At 63.3% G+C, this 26,109-nt stretch overlaps 1 protein-coding gene across 1 annotated transcript; it reads left to right on the plus strand.

Annotated features, from left to right (window-relative positions):
• The first annotated feature begins 60 nt into the window (after nt 1-60).
• On the plus strand, nt 61-23,760 carry IGHMBP2 (immunoglobulin mu DNA binding protein 2). Its single transcript, XM_039235396.1, has 15 exons — nt 61-203; nt 2,307-2,476; nt 5,453-5,636; nt 5,877-5,974; nt 7,666-7,829; nt 9,231-9,431; nt 10,972-11,119; nt 12,648-12,822; nt 14,769-14,951; nt 15,247-15,365; nt 15,837-15,931; nt 16,793-16,916; nt 17,439-18,212; nt 20,393-20,565; nt 22,753-23,760. The coding sequence occupies exons 1-13, from the start codon at nt 118-120 to the stop codon at nt 18,158-18,160; spliced, it is 2,469 nt and encodes an 822-aa protein (XP_039091327.1). The 5' UTR covers nt 61-117; the 3' UTR covers nt 18,161-18,212; nt 20,393-20,565; nt 22,753-23,760.
• The last annotated feature ends 2,349 nt before the right edge of the window (nt 23,761-26,109 follow it).

Here is a 26,109-nt window from a genome sequence, read left to right on the forward strand (position 1 = left end):
GCGGCGGCAGCGGAAGCGGCTCGAACCTTGTGCGTCGACGCACCGGGCCCGGCGGGGAACTCCGCCGCGCGCCGCAGCCGGACCTCTGCCGGCCCGGTTCCCCGCCAGGCGGCGGCCATGGCCTCGGCGGCTGTGGAGAGCTTCGTGAGCAAGCAGCTGGACCTGCTGGAGCTCGAGAGAGACGCGGAGGTCGAGGAGCGCAGGTACGGGGTGCGCAGGCCGGCCTCGGGCAGGGATGTGCCCTCCTGCCCCCTGAGTCCCGCCCGCGGCGCTGTGTGTGTGTGTGTTGGGGAGGGGGGGACTCGGCCTCCTCTGGAGATGGGATCTTGTCGCCTCCCGGGTGGCCTGTGCTGGTTTGGGGCCTTCAGGAAGACCCTTCTTTTTGGCCTGGAGCCCCCACCCCCGAGCTCCCAGTCCCAGGCCTTGCCTTTGCCCCCAGCGCCTCCTCAGCCCTTTGCCTCTTTCGGGGCCAGGCGGGTGGGAAGGCGCGAGGATGCGGCCGCATGGGCCCTGCTCTGGGCGGGGGGTGGGGCTGGGCCTAGGCCTGGGTAGGGGTGGACCTGGGTCTGGACCTGAGCAGAGATGGGCCTGGGCCTGGGCAGGGGGTGGGCCTGGACCTAGGCCTGGGTAGGGGTGGACCTGGGCCTGGGCTTGGACAGGGGGTGGGTCTGGACATGGGCCTGGGCTGGTGGGTGGGCTCGCCTAGACCGTTTCTTCCAGCCAGAAGCACTCGTGCTATATGTGTGGAAAGGGCTGTGCAAGTGCTGATGGGAGACTGGGGAGGGCGAGGCTAAGACTGGCTTTGGGGGCAGGTGGTGCCTGAGCAGAAAAACAGGAGTGAAGGTTTCCTGGATGGAGGAGGAGGGGAGGATGAGATGTGGGCAACATTGCACCTGATGTTGGGCATCCCAGATAGCTGGCTTGCTTCTCACCGCGAATATTCATTTAGCTGCAGCCATCACGGCCAACGCCTATGGAGCGCTCGCTGTAAACGCTCTTTCCAGACCTTCGTTCCTTTACACCTCAGTGTTCTCATCTGGTGCAGGAGGAGGCTGTGACAGTGGCTCAGGACCTTGCCCAGGGCAACAGGTGGAGTCAGGATCGGAGGCCAGGCAGTCTGATTCCGGGGTCTGCACTGCAGACATCGGTGGGCTTGGGCGGCAGGCTTTAGGTTCGAAGATGAAGAGTTTTGCAGTCAAACCGACCTTGCTAGAGCCCCAGCTCCTCCGTGTGTGGCTGTGTGACTCTGCAGGTTGTCTCTGAGCCTTAGCCACCTTGCCTGGAAAGTGGGATCATTCCCACCTCAGGGGTTCACTGGGAGCACAGAGTGGCCTGCTGTCAAGTGCACAGCTCAGCACTGCTGCAGAGGGAGCACCCACAGAAGGTGGGCGTCGGTCAGAGTGAGGAGGGTCTTGCGGGTGAGCTTGTGGTGTATCCCGCGTGCAGAGGCTGGCTCTCCGCACAGTTCAGTGGGTGCGGTAGTCACCTTAGAGGTAGAATGTCCAGTGACTCTGCTAGCAAGATGGTTTATTTGTAATGGCAGAGCATTGCCGTTCTGGACAAGGACCTTGTGGCATGAGCTCTAGGCTGGTGTGACAGGGGAAGGGGGGGAGGACCTTTATCTCATGCAGGAAGGAGTTGGGAGGGTTGTTTCGAACTGAAGCCCATTATGGAAGGACAGGAGTTCGGGGAAAGGACCGCTGCTCGCCGGCCGCATCCAGGGGTAACGCATTTCTTGGAGGAGACGCAGGGTGCACCGTTCCCGTTGTGGGATGGGGGATCTTTTCCTGTGGGGGGTCCGTCAGTGACATCTGGAGGTGCAGCCACCTTCCTGGCCTCCCCGCTGCGTTTCAGTGAGGTTTCCCTTTCTTCATGTTCACGGGGTGGGGGGGTGAATAGATCGGTGTTTTGAGTGTGTTGCTTGGGGCTGGATAGGGCAAGCCGCAGAGGTGAGGCAGTTAGGAGGTGCGGTCGAGCCCAGACGATGAGTGGTGTGGGTTGGACCAGGGTTATGATGGGGAGGACGGAGGCAGAGGTGGACTCGTGAGGGTAACATAAATGGGGGTGGGGGTGGGGAGAGTACTGATGGACTTAGTGACAGGTGGGAACCCAGACGTGCAGAGCAGAGCAGGTCAAGAAAGTAGCTCTATGGGCAGGAGGGGGCGCGAGGGGACTCCCCCCTTATGTCTTCCTTTGTGCTTGTGCACAGATCTTTGTTTTTCTCTCCCTTTCTCGCTCCTCCCGTATGGGCGGAGGCACAAGCTGGTGAGGTGTAGACCTTGAACTCCGTATTGGGTCTCTTCCAGGTCATGGCAGGAAAATGTTTCTCCAAAAGAACTGCAGAGCCGAGGCGTCTGCTTGCAGAAGCTGTGGGTGTCCAGCCAGCGGACTGGCCTGTACGGGCGTCTGCTGCTCACCCTCGAGCCCAGGAGGTGCGCGCCGGCCGCCGAGCTTCCCAGCAACAGCTTCACTTCCGGTTGGTGCTTGCGTGACGTGCGCGTGTTATGTCCCCAGGCCCTAGGCCGCGGCTCCCGCTCTCGTAGGCTGGGTCACACAGGACTAACGGGAGAATAAAGCGTCACAGGGAGGACGTCTTGGTTAGACATTCACCGGCCACGTGGCATTTTGGTAGCCCAGGGCAGCACTGGCCGCGCGTGGGCATCAAACGCTTGGGACGTGTGGCGTGATTGTCGTGGGTGCTCCGTGCTCGCTGAGCTGGAGCTCAAGTGCAGAAATGCTTAGACTGTCTGCAGGGTAACGGTGTCTTTCGTGCATTGAGTTAAGCGTATTATTGTTAAAATCTCTTTAAAACAACTTATTTTTCGTGGTGACCAGAGAGCCTGGCATTACGCGTGCCCGTCCCCGGGTGGGTCTCGGGCCACCGTGGGTGCTGAGTGTCCTTGGGGCACATGGGCGGGCCCTGCCCGAGGGGAGCAGCGGCTGACCCTGCGTGGTACTTGCTCTAGAAGGCTCCCCTGTGGTGACAGGGTTTGATTTCATACTCGGATTTCCCAAACCCCTGCCCACAGTTGTTAGGGGGCGGGCAGGATTTGGAGATGGGGGGGCTGGAGGGGCTGCTGCCTGCAGCCAGGTCTTCCTGTTCTCGTTAAGCGAGCCGTAGAGCTCACCACTGCCTGCCTGCCGCGGACGGGGGGCCAGGGGCGCAGGTGGGGGCCTGGGGCGCGGCTGGGGGCCCGGGGTGTGGACGGGAGTGTGGACGGGGGCCGGGGGCGCCATAGCGGCACCTTTCCACTTCGCCTTCAGGGCTGGACGTCCGTGCAGAGGGTTGTAAACTCTGAAAACCAAAAGTGAAAACGCATTCAGTAGCCTGTATGGTTAACAGGCCTCACGGAGTGCGATCCAAGGGGTTGGCAAATGGTTCATAAGTGGGAGTCAGAGGCAGTGGCATCGGGTGGAAAAGTCTGGAGCAGAGAATCTGATGTGGCGCTCCGGATGACGCCGGACTGAGGCGGAGCCGGTACTTTCTCACCTTCCAAAGAGCAGTTGTAAGGCTCAGCTTAGAAACCGAAATTGTTTTATTTTATTAAAATACTTTTTTAACATCTTTATTTATTTTTGAGAGAGAGAGAGAGAGAGACAGAGCGCGCGGATGAGCCAGCAGGTGAGGGGCAGAGAGAGAGGGAGACACAGAATCGGAAGCAGGCTCCAGGCTCTGCGCTGTCAGCACAGAGCCCGATGCGGGGCTCGAACTCACCAACTGTAAGATCATGACCTGAGCTGAAGTTGGACACTCAACCGACTCACCCAGGCGCCCCTAGAAATGCAAATTCTGGGACAGGGCCCTATTCAGGGCGCCAGTGGGGAGGTCACGGTAGGGGTGTGTCCTCCATGCTCAGCCCCGTGGTGCACACACAGCTGGGCTCTGTCCCCGGAGCATCATTGCCGTCTGCTGTTTATAAAGTGCAGGAGGGAAAGGTCTAAGGTGCAGGTGACACTCCGTGCCTGGAAGGGAAACACCGCAGGGTGACGAAGCGCCTGGTGCCGGGTGCCATGCGGTGCACCCTTGCGGACACGGGAGGACTGGGGTGTAAGCGCGCGAGTGGTTTAGCTCAGAGCGGAGTCTGTCTTGGTCAGAGGGTCTTCCATTCTGGGTGATGAACACCCAGGCCAGGGCGGCTTGGGCGCACGGGCTGCGCGACGCCAGAAGGTTGGGTCCAGGGCTCATGAGAGGTCACTTGGACTTCTCTCCATTTCTTGGCTTTGCCCTGTCCGGGGTGGCTTCCTCCTCGGGTGACACACAACAGCAGCTCTAGCCCCTCTGTACCCTCAGGTCTCTGGCCGAGCCGGACAGGGAGGGCCTCTTTCCCAGGCGCCACACTCCAGTCTCACTGCAGTCAGGGGCTCAGATTTGGTCCCGTGTCATCTCTGAGTGGTTGCTGTGGCCGGGACACGGGAGCAGTGACTGGCTTGGGCGTAGGTTGTATGCTTCGTCCCTGGCGTCAGGGAAGCCCCTCTGAGTCACCCAGTGGACGGGCGAGTCACCCAGCAGTTACTGAGGGAAGTGGGGAAATCCGTGCTGACTGGGCAGCAGATGACCTCTGTCCCTCCATCGATGGTCCGCTTCTGCCTGGAATGTCCTCCCCTCGATGTGCTTGTGGCCCCCACTTCATTCAGGGCCCTTCCTACTTACCTGGCGCCACTCAGGGGCCCTCGCATTACCCTGTTTCTAAAATGACACCCTCGGGGCGCCTGGGGGCTCAGCCGGCTGTGCGCACGACTCTTGATTTCGGCTCAGGTCTCGATCTCACGGTTCAGGAGTTTGAGTCCCACGTCGGGCTCTGTGCTGACAGTGTGGAGCCTGCTTGGGACTCTGTCGCCCTCGCTCTCTGCCCCTCTCCCACTCGTGCACACGCTCTCTTTCTCTCAAAATAAAAAAATTGAAAGTAAATAAAGTGGCACCCTCACCGCTCTCCACCCCCTCCCAGCCGCATCATTCCTTGAGAAAGTGCTGACATTTGTGTCATTTCTGATCGGACCAGCGCCTGGCACAGAGTTGCCACTTTAAATGCTGTATTGACTGGCATGTTTGTCTTATTTTTTTTTTTATTAAACATTTATAAAAAATATTTATTTTTGAGAGAGAGATTGAGAGAGAGGTGGACAGAGGATCTGAAGTGAGCTCTGTGCTGACGGCCGAGAGCCTAATGCGGGGCTCGAACTCACAAACCATGAGACCATGACCCGGGCTGAAGTTGGAGACTTAACGGAGCCACCCGGGCGACCCTGGAGTGTCTGTTTCAAACAGTTCATTGATCTCAGGTCAATTTTTGTGTATAATTTAAATGTCTGTTAGAAGGTTTTTACTGCTACTGATTTCGTTGCTAAAGAAAGTTAACAGGATGTTTGAAATAATGGTGGAATTTATTGTAGAAAATAACTCACAGTTTGACTCGGCCCAGTGTTTGTATAACTTGAGCCGCTGTTTCCGTAGGCGACATAGTGGGTCTGTATGACGAAGGAGGTCAGCTGGCCACGGGGATCCTGACCCGGATCACGCCCAGATCGGTCACGGTGGCCTTTGACGAGTCCCATGATTTCCAGCTGAGCTTGGACACAGAGCCCGCCTACAGACTGTTAAAACTTGCCAACGACGTCACTTACAAGCGGCTGAAAAAGTAAGGGCGAGTGTGACTGCGAATCCCATGCGCTTTTCCCCTAAATGCGGCTCGCTCACTCCGGCCGCCCGTCCTGCGGTGGAAAGGGGTGCAGTCGAGTCGAGTCTGGAGTCGTTCGGTGCCCCTCCCGGGGGTGGTGGCTGCAGGCGGCTGTGCTGGGGTAGGGGGCGGGGGGCTTGGGCGCTGGGTCCACAGCTGGTTTTCACCCGGCTCCTGATTCTCCCTTCTCTCCCCGGCCAGAGCCCTGGTTACCCTGAGGAAGTATCACTCCGGCCCCGCAGCCTCCCTCATCGAGGTCCTCTTCGGCGGGTCCCCCCCCAGTCCTGCCTGCGAAATACGTAAGAGCCCTTTCTCTCCTGGTCGACGTCACTCAGAATACCGAGGGCACAGTGACTGGGGTGTTTGAGCAGGGGGCTGAGGGCGCACAGAAGGAACCTGTGTCTTTCTGTAAGTTTCTTTGAGTGACGTGTGGGCTGGACTCACCTGTACTCAGTGCAGAGAAGCAGCTCGTTCCACTGACTTTTCAACGTTCTGTCGAACGTTTCTCAGCACGTGTTGTGAAGGGTAAGGATGTTCGCGAAGCCCTCACCCGGCAGTCGCGTTTTGTTTGTTTGAAAAGTCCCAGTTCTGACCGTGTTTTGTTACTTCTTGGCATCTTTCAAACTGCACGTGTTCTGGTCTTTTCCATGTACAGACGCACGTGCGCACACACGCTCCCCTTCCTCACCTGCACTTTCGCACACCCCTCAGCGGTCTTGAAGAGCCTCGGTTTTGAGGGGGCTAGTTGTGTCCCCAAGTGCCACCTGCAACGCCGCGGTCCCGGTGTCCTGACTCACCGGTGCTGGGCCTTCCCTGCCGTCCCGGCGGCTGGGCTTGTCCACGCCCTCGCCACACCATGCCTGCGCCGACCACCCAGCGCCCTTTGTTCTTATTTTCATTTTTATTTATTTTTTGAGAGACAGAGTGAGCGGGGGAGGGGCAGAGAGAGAGGGAGACACAGAATCCGAAGCAGCTCCAGGCTCTGAGCTGTCAGCACAGAGCCCGACGCGGGGCTCGAACTCGTGATCTGCAAGATCATGATCTGAGCCGAAGTCGGACACTTAACCAACTGAGCCCCCCAGGCGCCCACAGCCCCCTTTAAAGACAGGGCTGCCATATGGTGCTTTTCCAGATTCTCCAAGCACTCCCGTCTCAAAGTTTTATTCTGCCACATATTTATCGAGAGGGTGCTATGCACCAGAAACCGAATTGGAAGTTTATTTGCCCTGTTTTAAGGAGCACAGTCCATGGCAAGTATCTAAGTAACAGGGATGCAGTGGGAAGAGGCAGGGCTGGGACACGGGGTCGGGTCGCTGGCGCTTCCCAGGCTGGCTGCAGTGTGGCCCGGCTCGGCCAGGGCACTGGGCCCGGAAGCTGTGCTCACTGGCGGCTGGGTGTCCCCGCTCGGCGGGTGCCCTGCAGCGGGCGCAGTGGGGCTGGAGCTGGACGCACAGGGTCTGCACTTGGAGCACGGAGCACGCGAGGCAAATACGTGGTCTTTGCCGTGGAAGCTGCAGCATAGAGACGGGATTCTGGAATTTGCTCCTGTCTCATCTTCTGTTATTTCATGGGCACTTACGAGGGGACGCCGTGGCAGAAGTAGAATCCCAGAGACATTCACTCCAGAATGGCCTTTTGTTGGGGAGCGCGAGTCGGCCAGTGTTTTGAGTAAAGGCCCAGGTGGTGTGTGGGTGTGTTAGGCCTCGTGGGCCAAGGTGGCAGCAAGCAGCCAGAGGCCGTGTGTCAGTGAGCGCGTGGCCGGTTCTGGTGGGGCCGGGCTCCTGAGAACGGGCAGCAGGTGGAGGGGCCTGTGGTCCAAGCTGCTTCCTGTCCTGGGAGGAACCTTCTGGAGATTAAGCAGGTGGACTTTGTGTGGATTGGCCGCCTCCCGGGAGACCCAGGGGTTGGGTGCTAGGCCCTTCCTGCCGCCTGCGCCGCTGCGTGCAGGGGGGAGGCGCGGCTGAGCCTGATGGTGTTGCCTCTCCCACAGAGCTGCCGCCCTTCTGGAACACCTCCCTGGACGCCTCCCAGCAGGAAGCCGTGTCCTTCGCGCTGTCCCAGAAGGAGCTCGCCATCATCCACGGGCCGCCGGGCACCGGGAAGACCACCACTGTGGTCGAGATCATCCTTCAGGCCGTGAGGCAGGGCTCAAAGGTGGGCGCGGGCGCCGGTGCCTCGACAGCGCCCCTGGGCTCTGCATGCCTGGCCTGCAGGAGCTCAGCAGGGTCCCAGCCTGCGCTCTGGGACTGGAACATTCCGAGCGGGGGCTGATTGGGCGCTGGGCTGGGCCCTCTCTAGTTCCTGACGGCTGCGGGGCGCCAGTCCTCGGGGCTCCGCCCTGCACACTTGCCCCGCCCCCGCCCCGCGTCCTCGGGAGCCCTGTGGCGGGTGGAGGGACACAGACGTGTGCGATGAACAGACACGCTGCCCGTGTGTGGTGCCCAGGGACCGCTTTGCCGCGGCGCAGGGCACGAGGTCCTGTGGTGTTAACTCGCGTACGTTTCCCGGGTCCCGGAAGGGTCTGTGTCAGCGTGTGCGTCACCGTGAGTCATCGTGGGTTCTGAGCACGTGGAGAACTTTCAGAAAGTCTTTCTCATCTGTAAATGTCAGGCGGTGACGAGAATTAGAATGATAACGGTCAACATCTTACTTTATACATTTTACAAAACAGTTCTCCGTCCGTGTGCTTTCCGCGTATGTGCTCAGGTGACCCTCACGGTGTCCCTGGCCGCTGGGGACCGTTGGCACCCCCAGTTCCCAGGGGAAACCGAGCACTGAGGGCCCGTGCCCCGGTCACAGTGGGCGGCAGGGCCAGGGTTTGAACTCGGGCAGGCACGCTCTCCGGAGCCTTTGCGCCTCACGCCTCTCTGCGGGCCGAGCTGCTGCTGAGAGCGCAGGGAGGTCTGTCCCTCGGTCACAGAGCCGGCCGGTGGCTTCTCCAGGCGGGTGTCACCTGGAAACTGGATAAATGACCGTTCAGTAGCGGGAAGCAGGTCTGGGGGTTTGATTGTGTGCCTTCTGCCTCTGTGAGCGGTGAAACAGGGGACGCTGTTCACGCTCAGGCCCTCGATGGGGGCGAAGGCGATGGCGGGGGGTGCTTACTGCTGAGCCTTGTGGGGGGCCCTCCTCTCTGTTTCCTCTGCAAATTGCTACTTTTGGTTTTTAAAGTTTATTTTGAGAGCGCGAGAAACAGCGCGAGAGCACGCGCATGTGTGTTTGCGATGGGGATGGGCAGAGGGAGGAGGAGAGAGGGGACCCCGAGCAGGCTCCATGCTGTCAGCGCAGAGCCCGACGCGGGGCTCGAACTCACGAACCATGAGATCGTGACCCGAGCCGAAGTGGAGAGTTAGATGCTCCTCTGACTGCGCCCTGATGCCCCCGCAGCACGTTTCCTGTGTCCCCCCCCCCCGCCACGTGCTCGCGTCTGTGTGTTTATGCTTTGACGTGACCACTTGTAAATGCTCGTCCCTGTCTCGGCCTTCAAGGCCTCTGGTTCATTCTTGTGTGAGCTTGAGTGGTTAGAGGAGTCACTGACTGTGAGCCTTGCGTCCCCAGGTCCTGTGCTGTGCTCCCTCTAACGTCGCCGTGGACAACCTGGTGGAGCGGCTGGCGCGGTGGCGGCAGAGGGTCCTGCGCCTCGGGCACCCTGCGCGGCTGCTGGACTGCATCCAGCAGCACTCCCTCGACGCCGTGCTAGCGCGCAGCGACGCCGCCTCGATCATCGCGGACATCAGGAAGGACATCGACCAGGCCTTCGTATGTCCCTGCCCAGCAGCCACTCTGTGCGGCTTCTCGTCCGTGGTTTCTCCTGGGAGCCACTTCTGTCTGCGTTTCTCTGCTTTTCTTTGGCCTCTGTCAGCTCATTTAAGAATTTCAAACATCCAGGGACACCTGGGTGGCTCAGTCGGTTAAGTGTCCAACTTCCGCCCAGGTCGTGATCTCACGGTTCATGGGCTTGAGCCTCACGTCGGGCTCTGTGCTGACGGCTTGGAGCCTGGAGCTGCTATGGATTCTGTGTCTCCCTCCCTCTCTACCCCTTCCCCAGCTCATGCTCTGTCTCTCTCTTCCTCTCTCTTTCAAAAATAACTAAAAGTTAAAAAATTTTTTCAAACATCAGGATGGCCCATTACAAAAATTTCCCCCCAGTTTTATTAAGAAAGGAAGGGCTGCCTGTTGTTGGTAGAGACTGTGCTCAGGACTCGATAGGGACCTGACTGCTGCCGGAGCTCCGTGAGGAGGTGAGGGACGGCCATGAGGAGGGCCTCTCTCTCCAAGCGCCCCTGCATCGGGCTTGTCGGCAAGAAGAAACCCAGCAGCCTGAAAGTAAAGATTCAGAAAATACTTGTCCCAGCAGGTTCTGGTCCATTTTACAGTCTCCCTGTGGGAGGGAGGCAGCAGGTGGCCGGTCAGGTGGAGTCGGGGCTCCGGGGCCCCGTGGTTCTGTGACGCAACGTCCGCTCCGTTTGTCACCAGGCCTCGAGGCCTCATGTGGGTGTGGCCTCCTCCGTGTCCCCACCCCACAGGGCCGTGGCTGTGAGTCAGCCTTCCCGGGGGCCTGAGGGATCGTGGATGGCACATGGGCTGCCGGCACAGCCCGGCAGAGGTGGGGACGGGATGAAGATGTGTCATTGAGAGTAGAGGTGGCCTGGGCATGCGCACTGATGGCCTCTCCTCCACTTCATCAGTGCTTTTCAGGATCCTCTCGTCCATGGGGGGGGGCACAGTAACCCCATCCCCGCTCCCACCCCCCGCCGGCCCTGCCAAGCCCCGGGCTCTGGAGCAGAAACCAGATAAGGAAGGGTCCCTCTCAGCGTTACAGGGCGTCGGGTTAGGTGAGCGCCTCGCGGGCTGAGGAAGACCCGTTAGTCTCTTGCAGACGGGAGTCGGAACCGGGGCGCAGCGTCTCCTGGCAGCGGCTGACGCCCGGGGCCGACAGGTGTCCCCGGGTGCACGAGCGTGCGCGGCGATCCCGTGCAGGGTCCGCAGGGCCCGGTTTCTGGTTTTGTGTGAGTTTACGGGTCGGCTAGCCGTCTGCTTTGAGGACCCGGCCTGTGCCTCGCCGCCTCTCCCCGTGCAGGCGACGCTGGCTGTGAGGCCACGGAGGCCACCAGGCGCTTGGTGGCCTGCGTGTATCCGTTGCTCCATCGAGAAAGGTTTTTCACATCTTGGTGCCTCCCGAGGAGCTCCGTGAAGCGGGCCCACTGGCTATAAACACAAGCACTTCGGGAGCAGAAAAGAGCTAAGCAGGTGCAGAGTCACGTCCAAATATTTATGTTTTCTTGGCTTTCCTTTGTAGGCGAAGAACAGGCAGACCCAGGGTAAGAGAGAGAAGAGCAGTTTCTGGAATGAAGTCAAGCTGTTACGGAAGGAGCTGAAGGAGAGGGAGGAGGCCGCCACGCTGGAGAGCCTCAGGTCGGCCGCCGTGGTGCTGGCGACAAACACGGGTGAGGGCAGCCGAGCACCCCCTCGGGCTCCGGGGGTTTGTATAGACCCGTCCGTTGTCCGTCAGTGTTGGGAGGGTTCCCAGGGAAGCCCTGGGCCTGCAGTGTCTTGTAGGAGGTTTCTTTCATCGAATCAGGTACTCGGGTTCCCTCTTGTGCACTGAGCCGGCACCTTCCAAGGGACCTGTTCATTTAATCCAAGCCGTTAATTTATGATCTAAAGTTGCTCGTCGTATCTGCTCACTTTAAACATCCGCAGAGCATCTCTGACGACGTGCCTGTCTCCTTCCTGGGTCGGCAATTTGGAAACCGGGTTCCCCTCCCTCCCCAGGGTTTGCTGGTCTCTGCTTGGAGACTTTCCTGATCTGGTTCCGTGAGGCCTGTGTTCCCTGTCCTGGGTGGTCACTGGCGCCTGTCAGCTGAGGGGCCAGGAAATGATCGGACACGTTTGTTCCTGCTCTGGAAGCAGCAGGTCTCCCGGCCTTTCCCAGGGCCCCGTGCGTGTCGGGACACAGTCCGTGCTCAGCCGGCACCTCACAGCTCAGCCCTCGCTCCCCATTGGGGCAGCAGCAGCAGTGAGCCAGCCGTGACCGCTTAGGGCCTCCTCGGGCCTCGCGTTCACGTGCGTGCAGCCGGACGCGTGTGCGTGGCCTGGGTTCCTGGGGACAGGTTAGAGCTTTTCAAAGTCTCCGTGGACATCTGAGTCCCCAGCTCTCCCTTGGAAATTGTTTAGTTTGCCCGTCACTCACTCTGGTGGCTCTGCAGTGCCGTCGAGAGCTCTGGTGGCTCAGGACAAACGCCTGGGGGAAGGGCTGCCCGCCCGGGGTGGGGGTGGGGGGTGCGCCTCGTCAGGGGAGGTACAGGCAGGCTGAGGACCGGAGTCTCCGGGGGCCGCAGACAGGCCTGGTCACGGCATTCCTCTGGGAATGGGGCCTCGAGGCGGATGGCTGCCGGCTTCAGGGTTCCTGTGGAACGGGGGTGGGGGGGTCGGGGGGGATGCAGGGCCCGGCCCAGAGGGACCCCGGACAGCTTGCTCTTCCTGCCCACAGCAAGCCCTTGTTTTTTTTGAACAAACACTGCCTGGGACACCGCAGGCCCTTGGCTGATTTCTAGAGGGTTCTGAGAAGTTAATTTCCACAGTCGTGCCAGCCTTCTCGTTGCTCCAGTGGGAGGAGGGAGTTCCCAGGGGCCCTCAGGCCGCCCGCTCTGCTGCGGTCCTTCTGCACCCGATCAGATCTTACGGGCCTGGCTCTGCGGGGCCGGCTCGTGGCCGCTTCAGTCCCTCCCGTCCTGCTCGGTGGGGAGCTCGGAGGCCCTCCTGGACGTGCTTCTGTTTGCCCTGCGAAGTCGCATCCGAGATCCGAGCCCACCTCCTAATTACCCAAATTCTGCCTCTGCTAAAGCCTTCCCTGCTGTCCCCCGAAGTCAGCGGCAGGAGATTCATTGAGATACGTTCTGAGTCACATGTGTACGTGTTTTAGTGTGACGTGGGGGGAAGGGCGAGAGCTAACAGAGCAGCTGTGTCCACCAGGCGCGTCTCCCGACGGCCCGCTGAAGCTGCTGCCTGACGGCCACTTCGACCTGGTGGTCATCGACGAGTGTGCCCAGGCCCTCGAAGCCAGCTGCTGGATCCCCCTGCTGAAGGCCAGGAAGTGCATCCTGGCCGGAGACCACAAGCAGCTGCCGCCCACCGTGGTCTCCCCCAAGTAAGACCCTGCCCACCTGGGGCGCCTCGGCCTCACCCCTCCGGCTGTCTCCTCCACACGTTCCCTGATGACGGCCCCTCATGCCCGTATATTTTTAGTGTTTATTTTGAGAGAGAGAGAGAGAATGTGTGTGACAGAGAGTGTGAGCAGGGGAGGGGCAGAGAGAGAGGGAGACACAGAATCTGAAGCAGGTTCTAGCTCTGAGCTGTCAGCACAGAGCCCGACGCGGGGCTTGAACCCACAAACCATGAGATCATGACCTGAGCCAAAGTTGGATGCTCAACTGAGCCCCAGCGCCCGTTTTATTGCACGTATTTGTTGAGAGGTCAGTCGGCCAGGCTGTGTGCTCCTGGGGTCAGGGGTTGGAGCCACCACACACGTTTCTGTAGCATCAGCGCCTGGCGCCGGGCTGGTCTGTGCCTCTTGGACGTTGTTTCTCTGACGAGGCCAGTGAGGCCGACGTGCCCAGTCCTGCCAGGCGGGGTCGAGAGGGGGTGCCCCTGTGGGCAGGCCGAGTGGCCTCCGGTTCAGCAGCTCACAGGCTGGCACAGAGTCTTCAAGGCCTAACCTGTGGCCACGTCCTTGGACCTGGGCCAGGGGGTGACTAGAGACACAGCGGTCCCTGCCGTTGTGACTGAGCTTGCCGCTCCTCCCGCACTGCTTCCGCCTCCGCCCTTGCTGTCCCCGTCTGCACGGGTCTTTCCTGGGTGCAGGGTGGCCGTCCCCTCCCTCCACTCAGTAGTTTCTCAGACGAGCCCACTTCATGGCCTTCCGTGAACACCCTGCCTCAGCACGTTCCCGCTGCCCATGGGCCCCTTCTGCCCTGCCTCAGTATGTCCCTGCCGCCCACGGGTCCCTTCTGCCCTGCCTCGGTGCGTCCCTGCTGCCCTTGGGTCCCTTCCATGCTGCCTTGGTGCTTCCCCACTGCCCGCGGGCCCCTTCCATGCTGCCTCAGTATGTCCCTGCCGCCCACGGGTCCCTTCCACGCTGCCTCGGCATGTTGGGTGCTTCCGTGCTTGTGGTTGGGACCAATAACCACGTCACTCGTTTCTTTGATGCAGTTCTGGGTGGCCGTCCTTATCACAGAAGGTTAACCCCAAGGTCTCACAGGCTCACGGGGGCCTGGGGGGGCTGAGGTAGAACTGGGAGCCATCTGGGTTTAGTATCGCCCCGGTGGGGACAGCTGGAATGCCACTGTGGTTAAGACGGTGGCCCCAGAGCTCACTGGCTGGGCGCCCTGGGCTGCTCACTTAACCTCTCTGTGTTGCACTCTCCTCCTGGGAAGCGGGCAGCGCAGCAGTGACTACTGCCTCAGGTCCTGTAGGGGTTAAGATCACAGTCATAAAGGTTGTGTAGTGGCACCCGGGACACGGGAAGGGCTCGGTACGCACCGGCTGCGGTTACAGTTTGCAACGGGTTACTTGCGGCTGAGCACGTGGGAATGTGAGAAAATTCACCTGTGACAGCTTCTTGTTGCCGCTGTGCTAAGTTACCACATGTGGGTTTATTATCTCGTGGTTCTGGAAATCACAAGTCCAAACCTTCCCTCAGTGGGTTCGAGCCCAGGTGTTGGCCTGGACGCGTTCCTTCTGGAAGCCGCAGGGCTGGATTCATTTCTTAGCCTTTTCCAGCTGGCGGAGGGGCCGCGTCCCTCATGGGCCCCTGCTCACCTGCAGAGCCCCCAGCAGGGCCCCCACTGTCCGGTGGCACCTTCTCTGCCCCTGACCCTCCTCGTGATTGCATCGGGCTCACCTTAGCTTCACACAGGAGGGTCACGCCTTCACAGGTGCCGGGGTCAGGACGGGGCGTCTCTGGGGCCGGTGTTCAGCTGACACATCCTGTACTTTAGGTCGGAACTCGGGCTGCCTTGGGTTCCGAGAACGAGGGCTGGCTTCCGGCCAGACTGGGGGACCCAGGCGCCCTTCCTGGTTCCTCTCTTGACGCAGGGCTGCCGCGGCGGGGCTGGGGCGCAGCCTGATGGAGCGCCTGGCGGAGGAGCTGGGCGCGAGCGTGGTGCGGACGCTGACGGTGCAGTACCGCATGCACCGGGCCATCATGCAGTGGGCCTCGGAGGCCCTGTACCAGGGGCAGCTCACGGCCCACCCGTCCGTGGCGGGCCACCTCCTGCGGTGAGTACTTGGTCGTGTCCTTCCCGGCCTGCCCTGCCTCGTCCTGGTGCCCTGTGTCCCCTGCGTCACTGACATGCTCCGTAAAGGCTTTAACGTCACCCCCGAGGCTGGTTTCCAGGAGGGGAGCTGGGTGGGTGCTCAGGCGCTGGTGCTCTCGGGGCTCCTCGTACCTGCCCCCCCCCCCCGCCCCCAGAGAAGGGCCCGTGCCGGGCGGGGGAAGGGAAGCGAGCATCCTGTCTGTAGGCCCCGCCTCCACGTCGTTGCCTGGCCTCACGTGATCAGTCCGCCTGTGCAGGGACCTCGCGGGAGTGGCCGCCACGGAGGAGACGGGCCTCCCGCTGCTGCTCGTGGACACGGCCGGCTGCGGGCTGTTCGAGCTCGAGGAGGCGGACGACCAGTCTAAGGGCAACCCTGGTGAGCCCGCCTGGGCAGGGCCGGCTCCTTGGTTTGAAGGGACCCCGAAGTACTCTCCGTAAGAAGCAGGGGGCCTGTAACTGTGGACTTCGAGGGAGCTGAGGGGGCTCCTGGCGAGCTGGGGGTTCTGGCCACACAGGAGTGCGCCGTGCCCTCCTCAGCGGGCAGCTCTGCTTCGGGGAGGAGCCGGCCTGGGAGGGGGGGCGAGGGCGGGGGGTGTCTGCTCCCCACGGTCCCAGCCTGCCGGCTTGCACTCGCGCTGCGGGGAGAGCTCTGGGTCAGCCGCGTGGCCGCGTCCTCGCTCACTCCCTCTGGCAGGCCTGCGACCCGGCAGTGCCCCAGGCCGATGCCGGATCCACTGGTCGGGGTGGGCGGGGTCCTGAAGAAACCGGCACTGCTAACACTGACAAGGGTGTCTGGTGCGGTGACCTGGGCTGGTGACCTGGGCCGACGGCCGCTTGCTCCCTGCAGGGGAGGTGCGGCTCGTGAGCCTGCACGTCCAGGCCCTGGTGGATGCCGGCGTCCGCGCAAGCGACATTGCTGTCATCACACCGTACAACCTCCAGGTACGGGCGGCCCCCTCTCTGTCCACGGGGCACGTGTCCACGGGGCACGTGTCCACGGGGCACGGCCACCCCGGAGTGGCCGACGGGAGGGGGTAATTTATCGTCTCTTCTGACTGGAAACTCTGGGTGGAATCAAGCATCTCATGACTGGATCCGGGGCTCATGGGACGTTAGCAAGAGCCTCCGTCTGTCTGTTTTACTTGCCCTGATGCGTCCCCGCCCCATCCTGACGTCAGCCCGCGTCCCCAGTGGCTTCGTGCTGTGGCCGGTTTCCCAGTGGCCCAGGCTGGCCGTCCTTACTGGGCACCTGCCCCCGGGTCTCCAGCCTGACTCAGGTCCGCTCAGGTCCCCACCCCTGAGCTGGTGGCTGCGGCCAGAGCAGGGCCCTTGCCCACCTCTGGGCAGGGGGGCCGGCTCCTTGCAGGAAGGTCAGGGGTCCCGCCTGGAGGAGTCGGGGGGGGGGGGGCAGCAGAATGACCTCACCCGCTCCTGTCTTTTCTGCTCGCATGTTCTCCCTCGGCCCCCGCCTTGTTTGGCGGGAGAGACGCAGCCGCAGCAGAGTGTCATGGGCCCGTGGGGGGTGGGGTTGCCGCCCCTTCCTGGCTCACGGGCGCCACACCTGTAAGGGCGTCTGAGGCAGGCGGCCGTCATGAGACGGTGGAGCTGGCGCGATGGCCGTGCTGGGGCGCCGCTCCCGTCTGAGCTGTTTACGTGCTGTTTGTGGGCTCACGGACACCTGTCCCCAGGAGGCGGAGAGGCTTGGCTCTGCCGCGTGAGGCCCTCTGCGGAGTTCAGGGGCAGAGTGTCGGGGCCGCCCTGGCCTGCGCCGCGACCAGAACACGGCCTTGCTTGGTGTTTCAGGTGGACCTGCTCAGGCAGAGCCTTGCTCACAGGCACCCTGAGCTGGAAATCAAGTCCGTCGATGGCTTCCAAGGCCGAGAGAAGGAGGCCGTGGTCCTGTCCTTCGTCAGGTCCAACAGGAAAGGTAGGCAGGGCTCAGGGAGGCCTCTGGGGGAGCACAGACGTAGACGGTCTGGGGGGTGGGCAGGGGTGGGGCACGGTGAGGCCCTGGCCAGAGGGTCCCAGGGGCTGCCTGTGAGCTGGGTGCTGTGGGTGGGGAGTGGTGTTCTGGGCCGAGGGGAAGGAGGTGGAGGCGGGCAGAGTGCAGGTGTGGGCCCCCCTGGACTGCCTGCCGTGCCCCCCGGGAGGTGCGGGCCCCCCGAGTGCAGAGCCCGGCTTTCGGCCTCGAGGTGAAGTTGGCCGCGGGGCCTGGTGTTCGCGCGGCAGCCGTCTGTGGGAAGTCCATCTGCTGGGAGCGTTGGTCGAGCTGGTGGAGAAGTTACCGGGGCGTCCCTCTCACTCTTTGGGGTGTCGGCCGCAGTCACCCTCTGGGCTTGGCGAGCTGGGGTCGGGCAGCAGGAGGTCTGCCCAGGTGTGGTGGCACGGTGGAAGGGTGCTGGCTGGTCCCTACGGCGAGCCTTCCCACCCACGCCTGGCTCGTTCCTAGGTGAAGTGGGCTTCCTTGCCGAGGACCGGCGGATCAACGTGGCCGTCACCCGTGCTCGGCGCCACGTGGCGGTCGTGTGTGACTCGCGCACTGTTAACAACCACGCCTTCTTGAAGACCCTGGTGGGTCACTTCATGGAGCACGGGGAGGTGCGCACGGCCTTCGAGTATCTTGACGACATCGTCCCTGAGAACTACTCCCACGAGGGTTCCCAGGGCCACGGCCAAGCCGACGCGAAGCCCCGGGGCCCTGCCGCTTCCTCCAGGAAGCCTGCTCGGGTAGGGGCCCCGGAGGCCAGGCTGGAGCAGAAGGCACCTGGTAGGGGGCCCGTGGGCCCTGAGGCCGGTTCTCAGCCCCGCGTCCGAGGAGGCAGCCCGGAGGCAGCGGACGGCAGAGACGGCGTGGCCCACTTCAGGGCCAAGATCGCGGAGTTCATGGCGAGCGAGGAGGCTCGGCTGGAGTTCCCGGCGTCCCTGAACTCGCACGACAGGATGTGGATCCACCAGATAGCGGAGGAGCTGGGGCTGCGGCACGACAGCAGCGGCCAGGGCAAGAAGAGGTTCATAACCGTGAGCAAGAGGGCCCCGCCCGCCCCGCCGCCCCCCGCCGCCCGCCCCCCGCAGGCGGAGCCCCCTCCCGGCGAGCAGAGCGGCCGGGCAGCCCCGGACCTGAAGGCCCTGCACCTGGAGAGGCTGCAGCGGGAGCAGGAGCGGCAGGCCTAGCGCTCAGGGCCGCACAGGGTCTCGGAGAAGAAAAAGAAAAAAGAAGCAAACGGTGAGCGGGTTTACCTGTTGAGAACACAAGCTCGGTGTCCCCTTAACGCGGGTGTTTGCCTCGTTTGACCCCCCGGTGCCGCCACCGTCAGAAAGAATCGTGACTCTCTCGGTGCCACTGCCCTGATTCCACGTCTCGTGCCTCGTGTTTAACCAGTCACTACACGCGAGCTCCCTGAGCGCGGCTGGTCCCTGTGACCTCTGCGTCCCCAGCTCCTCAGGCAGGGCCAGGCACTTACGGGGGGGGGGGGCACACAGGAGCCCGCGGGCAGTCACACACCTGCGTGCGGGCAGGGCCTTGTTCCACTCGCAGCCGAGCTCACACGTCCGCCGTCTTGCCTCCCGGGTCCCAGGAGGGGCCGTGTGCATCCTGCGCGGCCCCCGTCCCGCACCGCGGTGGAGGGGCCCCGGCTTGAGGCCCCGGTGGGCGCAGCGTGGATTCCTGGGAGACCCAGCCCGTGTCGTCCGTGCAGGACCACGGAGCCCCTCGCGTCCTCAGTTTTCACTGAACCCCTGGGAGCGAAGCGGCCCTGTGCCCAGGCATGCGTGTTCCGGCAGAGGAGGAAAGTCAGATGCCCTTCTAAACCGCACCGAGAAGGTGCCGGGTGCCGGGCAGAGCAGGCGCCAGGACAGGGTGGCCGGCGGGCCTGGGGGGAGGTGTGTGGTGCGTCCCTGGGGGACAGAGCATCCTGGGGAGGCTTCGCCCTGTTTAGGGACCGCTAGCCCCGCTTAGTCTTGCAGTGTTTCCTCGAGCACCCACCTTCTTTTTTTAAAAAAAAAATTTTTTTTAATGTTTTATTTATTTCTAGGAGAGAGAGAGAGACAGCGTGAGCAGGGGAGGGTCAGAGAGAGAGGGAGTCACAGACTGAAACAGGCTCCAGGCTCTGAGCTGGCAGTCAGCACAGAGCCCGACGCGGGGCTCGAACCCATGAACCGCGAGATCATGACCTAAGCGAAAGTCGGACGCTTCACCGACTAAGCCACCCAGGCGCCCCTCAAGCAGCCACCTTATGATTCCACCCTTGCTCAGGGTCAGAGCATGACCCATCCGGTCGGTCCCCAGAGTCCGTGTTGAGGTCCCAGCAGCTGAGAGGCCGAGGCCAGTCTGAGCGGGTCTTGAGGCCGTGGCTGGACACACCCCACGGGGAAGGGTGCTGCTGAGTGCTGAAGGGCTGCCTGTCCCTCTTGGGGGGGGGGGGTGCTGGGGAATGACAGGTGCGCAGGCCTGTAGGGGAAGCGGTCAGTGCTACGTTCACGAGATCTCGTCTTCTGCCTGGTGCTGGCGCCGTCTGCCGGGTCCCTGTGGCGCGGCCGTTCCCCGAGGTGCCTCCTGCAGGGTCCCCTGATGCTGCTCTGGGGCTGTCAGCACGCCTGCCCCCAGGGCCCCCAGCCCGTCTTGGGAGATGGGGTAGGGGCACATCCCCCTTGCAGGTGACCCTGCCTTTCCAGGGAAGGGCTGCGGCGGGGGCTTGGGAGGCCCGGGTGGCATCACAGCTGCCCCCGTGTCCCCTCCAAGTGTCCCCTCCGAGGCTGACCTGACCTGGGCACCCAGCCCCACGGCACGCCCCTTGTAAGGAGTCGGCTCGGGGAAGCGGCACGCCAGCTCACCTTGTCTGTGCCCGTCACCCCCAGAACCGGCGACAGCCCGTGTTCCCCGCATGTCTGCGTGCGTGCGTGCGGTGTGCACGTGAGCCCCACGGAGCTGCAGGTACACGCCATCTCATGTCCCTTCCCCACTTGTCAGCGTCGTCCTGGAACTTGAAAGGACTTGGGGGCGTGTCTGGTCAGGAACCTTCCGGGCCCTGACGCTGGGGCCCGTGAGTGCGCCGTGGTTCGGCTGCCCATCCCGGGGCGCAGCTCCCGTTTGCTCTTGTTTGTACAGTCGACGTCTGAGGAGCGTCCTTGTGGTTAAACGTGGCCTTGAGTAGGGAGACGTGCTTTTCAGAGGCGCTGCCCGTCCGCCCGGTGCCCCCCCTCCCGGCAGTGACGCTTAGTTACGCGCTCACTGAAGAAGGGCTGCTCCGGGCTGGACGCCACCAGGCTTGACAGAGGTCGCCGCCAGATCACGGAACCCGAAGGCAGGAAGCCGGGTGGCTCGGTGGGGCGGGCGTGGTCCCGCGGGGGAGCTCTCGACCGACTTCCGTGTCCTTCCCCACGTGCGTGACGGTTCTCTCCCCACAGGGCGTGCGGCCGTCGACTTGCCCAGCGAGGACGACTTCGACGCCCTGGTCTCGGCCGCCGTGAAGGCCGATAACACATGCGGCCTGGCCAAGTGCACCGCGAGCGTCGTGACCCTGGGCCAGCTCTGCCTGCACTGCGGCCGCCGCTTCTGCCTCAGCCACCACCTGCCGGAGGTGTGCGGGGACGGGGGTTGGGGGGGGAGGGGCTGTGTCTCCAGGGCTCCCCGGCGGAGGTGCCCCCAGCAGGAAGGGCAGCTGGTCACGAGCTCTGAGGCGGACGTGGCCCGGGCTCGGTTTCTGACGCGTCCCGTTACACCCCAGCTGCTGGGAGTTCTGGACACAGAGGATCATGTTGAAGCGAGTTTGGGGTCTGCCCTGGTTAGCATAGGGGAGGGGGGAGGGGGCCCCCGGCTGGGGTCCCTGCCCTGGGGTGGGGAGAGGGAGGCGCGGACCCGTGGGGACCGGGGTGTGAGAGCGGCCTGTGGTGCTGGGTGCTGGCGGGTGGAGGGCCAGCTGCTGGCGGCAGGAGTGGGGAGCCGGGCTGGGGAGGGCGGGCGTGTGACCCCGGGGAGGGGCCTGGGAGCAGAGCAGGGCGGCAGGGTGGAGGCTGGGAAGTCCTGGGTCTCCCCAGGGCGGACGGTGGGAGCGGGGAGGGGTGTCTGGGCCCCTGCGCTGCTGTAGGTGGTGAGAAGGGGAAGGGGAAGGCCCTGGGGTTTCTGGTGCGGCCGAGGGAGGGTGGCGGTGGTGCTCTCGGAGGGGAGGGAGGGGCAGGGGGAGGGAGGGCACGTGGTACCTGGGGCGTCACCATCCTGGGCCACCTGTGTGGGGGTCCTCGTGGGGTCCCCACGCCCTGGGTCGGGTTGTAGCGCTTGCCCGCAGGGAGCTCTGCCGCCTCTGACCCTGGAAAGGGTGTCTTCCCTCCCTTCCTCCCCCCTTCTCCCCCCACTCTGTCCCCACCTCTTCACCTCTCCCCACCCCTTCCCCTCCCCCCTCCCGCGCCCCCTCCCTCTCCCCTGCTCTCCCCCCACCCTCTCCGCACGCCCCCTCCCCCCTCCCCCTTCCTCATCTTTTCCTCTCTCCCTCCTACAGCACCCCTTCTCTCTTTTTCTCCTTCCTCTCTCTTCCACTCCCCTCCTTCTCCCTCTCCCCTTCTCCCCCTCTTACCGCATTCTCTCCTCTCTCTCCCTCACCCCCTTCTCTCCCTCTTCCCCTCTCCCCCTCCCCTTTCTCACACACAGTCACATGCACACTTTCTCCTCCACACACGCATGCGTGCGCGCACACACACACATATGTAGTTTATTGATGCCTGTTCATAAAACGTATAGTGTTTGAGTTTTATCTAGAACGTTTAGAAACCGCCAGATACAAGGTTTGGGGGGCTGGGGTGCATTACGGGCGCAGCCTGTGCCGGTCCCTGGTCCCGGGCGGAGGGAGCCCGCAGGGGAGAGTGGACCGGGCGCCCCCCGTGCCGTCTGTGGAAGTATCGCATGTGACCGCAGATATGGCTGTGGGCAGGGCCGCGGTCCGTCTGCTCTGAGCTCCTACGCGATGAGGCCCGGGGCCGGGTGGCAGGGGCCTGGCCTCAGCACCCACTCTGTCCCCTGCTCCCCCTGTGACCTGGGCAAAGTCACTTCGCCTCAGCCCTCAGCCCTCAGCCCTCCCTGGTGCCCCGAGGAGCAGGGTGACGCTGGGTGTGGAGGAGGAGGGCCCGGCTTGAGGGCAGAAGGGGCAGGAGTGGGGTGCCCGCTGAGTGGGGAGGGGCCGGGCACTGCGCAGGGTGGTGCTGGGGGAGCCGACGAGCCGTCTCTTCTGGGACCTGGCCAGGCGCAAACTGGGTCCCACCCGCGGTCCCTGGGGAGACAGCAGGGAAGCACAGGCTTTCTGGAAGGAACCATGACTCACGCACGTGGTGCCCGCCGCTGGGGAGGGGCTCAGGGGGCTTCCTCTGTCTTCCTTCCTGCCAACAACAGAAGGGGTCGTGTGAGCCTGTCCTCGAGCAGCAGGGCCACTCCTGGCACGGCCCAAGCGCTGGGGTCAGGTCGGAGAAGACGGCCTGTCACCCGCGGGCGCCTGCTCGGCCTTTGGCTCCGTGCCGTGGACAGGCGGTGTGGCTCGCGGGGGTGACGCTCTGCCTTCGAACGCCACTGCTGGTGGACCTGTGCGTGTCACCCCCCCACACAGTGATGTCCGGTCAGAGGCCGGCGCGGCTGAGCCGAGGGCGGGGCTGGAGGCCGGGTGGGGGTGCTCCCTCGGGCCCCCTCTGGTGCCGGAAGAGCAGGGAGCCCTCCGGGGCCTCGTGCGGGGGCAGCGGGGCCTTTGTCCCCCACTCGGCTCAGACTGCCCGCCTGTCCCCCCCAGATCCACGGCTGTGGGGAGAGGGCTCGCGCCCACGCCCGGCAGAGGATCAGCCGGGAGGGAGTGCTGTACGCCGGCAGCGGGACCAAGGACCGGTCCCTGGACGCAGCCAAGAGGGCGCAGCTCCAGAGGAGGCTGGACAAGAAGCTGGACGAGCTGAGCAGCCAGAGGAGGAGCAGACGGAAGGAGAAGGAGAAGTGACGGGCGGCTCCTTGCACACAGCTCCAGAGCCGCTGTCTTCCACAGAGCGGGGGAGGGGGGAGCGAGCGCCGCTGCTTCCTGGTTCCTCGTACCTGCTCCCCGTGACAGTGTGCAACCTGCCCCACCTGCCTGTGCCACGGCCGGGTGGGGCTCGGGGCCTGTGGGGGGAAGGGTGGCTCCTCCTCCCTGACGCAGGGTGCGCGGGCGTGCGGTCAGGGCCACGTGGTCCTCACCCCCGCCGTGCCCGTGCCTTCCCCCTCCTCGCCAGTCCGGGACCATTGCCCGGTGTGCTCCTTCCTTCCCAGTCAGAACCGAAAACCCCCGCCTGGGTCTTGGGGTGTTGCCGTGAGTGAGGGTCAGTAAGTTCCGCTGGAGACGTGCCTCCGTGTCCCCTGCACTGGCCCGATGCCCCCTCAGACCTCGTACAGGTGAATCCCCCGCGGGGCCGGCTGGCTCTCGGCCCATCAGAGAGAGCGAGCGAGCGAGAGAGCGAGCACCTGAGAACTGGGTGCCTGGAGACGCCCCTCCCGCGCGTCCCCACGCAGCTGCTCACCCTCGTCCGTCTCCCGTCCCCCGCTGGCTGCCGTGAGCCCCCGTCCCACGCGGCAGACACGGCTCGGGCTCCTGCGAGGCCCCAAGCGGGGCTGGTGACGACACCGGGCTTGCGCAAGCCCGCGGGGGGCGTCCCCGGTGCTGTGCCGGCCGCCTGGCTGAAGGGAGCCTCAGGCTGTCCCGTTTTCGTCTCAGGGTCTCATTTGTGTAAACGGGATATAAATTATTTAAGAAATGAATAAAGGTCTATGCATGTCACCCTGTGTTCGTTATGTGTTCACAGGGAACGTGCTTCCGTGTGCCCCATGCAGCTCAGGCTGAGCCGACGTTTGCTCTCCACACTCGGCTTCCAGAAGGCGTGAACCACACTCAGAGCGAGGAGGGGGCGCGCGCAGGGCCGCTGGCCGGGGGGGGAGGGGGGGGGCTTGTCCCACTAACTGATGACAAGACAAGAAAAAACCCCGTTCTCCGTGCCTCTCCCAGCAGCTGGAACAAACGTTTGAAGTCGGGAAGGGTGGAGACCCCGACCGGGCTCCGTGGAGACACGGCGGCAGAGAGGCTGCGGCCGAGGGAAGGGGGAGGGAGGTGTCAGGCCGTGACTCCCAGGGGCCCGGGGTCTGCCCTGTGCGCTCAGGGCCGCCTCCCCCTGTGTCCATGGTCCACCCGCTCTCGCCTGACTTGGGATGTCCTCGCCTTCCGCCAGCCCCCAGACCCTGCACCCCTGCACCCGCTGACCCCGACCGCCTTCCGCCAGCCCCCGGACCCTGCACCCCTGCACCCGCTGACCCCGACCGCCTTCCGCCAGCCCCCCGACCCTGCACCCGCAGACCATGAGTGCCGTTCACGTCTTAGCCTCCCTGAGCAGGCGTTCAGGACGCCCCTGCCGTCCTCGGGACCCTCCCAGGCCTTCTCGTGCCACCGCCCCCCCAATGCCATTTATTCAGCACGTTCTTTGCCTGTGTCTTTGGCACCAGTGCCGGGCCGTCGTCTCGTGGGGACAGCCCGTTCCCACATGCAGGACTGCCAGCTGCGGTCCCCGCTGCCCCGGCGGCGGACAAGAATGTGACCGCGAGGTGGTGAGTCTACGTGTGCAAACTGTTGCTTCACCGTCATCGCCAGGCCCAGCGGCAGCCGTCTCACCAAGGACGCTCGCTCTTTCTTCTGTTTGTGGTCACGGCCACAGCAAGGCCGGGTTCAGGGGTGGGCCGTTGTCCACCAGGGCGCGTCGGGGTGTTAGCCCGTGCTTCACACACGCGTGCTGACAGACGTTGGCTCTTCTTCCCGAGGGTGGGTGGGTGGCAGTCACCCTTCCTACGTCCGAGAGGAAGCCTGTCTGCAGGAGAGGAGGCAGCCAACACAGAAACGGCCGAACGACATGATCACCTTGTTTGAGCACCTGGATCCAGCCACACCTGACCCCCACCCCATTCTTCCCAGTATCCTGAACTAGTCTTTTTTAGCTGAAAAAGTCTGCTTTGAGGTTCTGTCACTTGTAGCTAGAATGACCTTTGCTGGTCCTGTCGTGCCTTTGTCTGTGTAGCTCCTTGGCCGCCCCCGGTCCCAGCAAGGAGGCAGTACCGAATCAGGGGTCCCCTGCTCATTAGAGAAGAAGCCGGTCCTGCACCTTCACCCACGTGCTCTTCCCATGAGCCCCCCTGCCAGGAGGAGCTCAGAGTCGAGGGGGGAGGACCACACGGCCTGGGCTGGCGTCGTGGGAGGCCTCCGGGAGTCCCTGCTTCCCTGAGCTCATCAGCTCCTCGGTGATGAGCCCGTGGGGTCGAGAACAGGCTTCACCTCGCCAGCCATGTCGACAAGTCCACAGAGCGATCGAGGGGCAGCGTCACGTGTTACAAGACCTGGGTCTGGGTTAGCGGGCTCCGTGGTGGCGCCCGCCCATCCTCGCACCTACCCGCCCCTGCACGGACCCTTCACCCTCCACCTCTGACCTCCGTTCAAGCTCGTTTTGACACAACGTCAAAATATCAGAGTTGCCCGTTGCAGCCTTTCAGAGCTTCCGTCTGTCATCCCAGAGACAACTTGGGACAATGGCCTACATTTGGCCCGGACAGGGTAGCCCCGCAAAGGACACAACGTGCCAAGCCAACCCTTCCGCCAGTGAGTGTGGCCTGCTGGTAACCCGCAGGCTGCAGCCCTTCCTGAGGAGCTTGGAGCGCTGGGCACCTTCCGGTGGGCGCACTTCCCTCCGCCGAGGCACTGAGCCGGGCACCCTGCTTTTTCTTCTGGGGGGAGGGGCCGTATGGCACGAGATGGAGCCCCAGCTTGGGGTGTGTCAGTCCAAGGCGAGGGTTTATTCTAGATTCACCCCGTATGTGGCTCCTGCCTCTGTTTCCTTAACTGTAAAGTGGGTAAATAACAGGACCCGTCTCCCGGGGTTGCTGTAAACATGAGATGCTTGAGGGTCACGGGGCCCCTGAGACAGAGCCTGGTGCTCGGTGCTCAGGGAGCGTCTGCTCTCCTTGCCGTCCCCTCGCAGAGCTGCAGCAGAGGTGGGCCTTCCAGCTCAGGGCCAAGGCGAGGGTACCCCGGGCCCCAGTCAGCTGCCGGCAGAAGTCGTGGGCACAGCAAGCCGGCGCCCTCGGCACGGGC

The sequence above is a fragment of the Hyaena hyaena genome, unplaced genomic scaffold, assembly GCF_003009895.1.
Source record: "Hyaena hyaena isolate Hyena2069 unplaced genomic scaffold, ASM300989v1 scaffold_98, whole genome shotgun sequence".
NCBI classification, from domain to species: domain Eukaryota; kingdom Metazoa; phylum Chordata; class Mammalia; order Carnivora; family Hyaenidae; genus Hyaena; species Hyaena hyaena.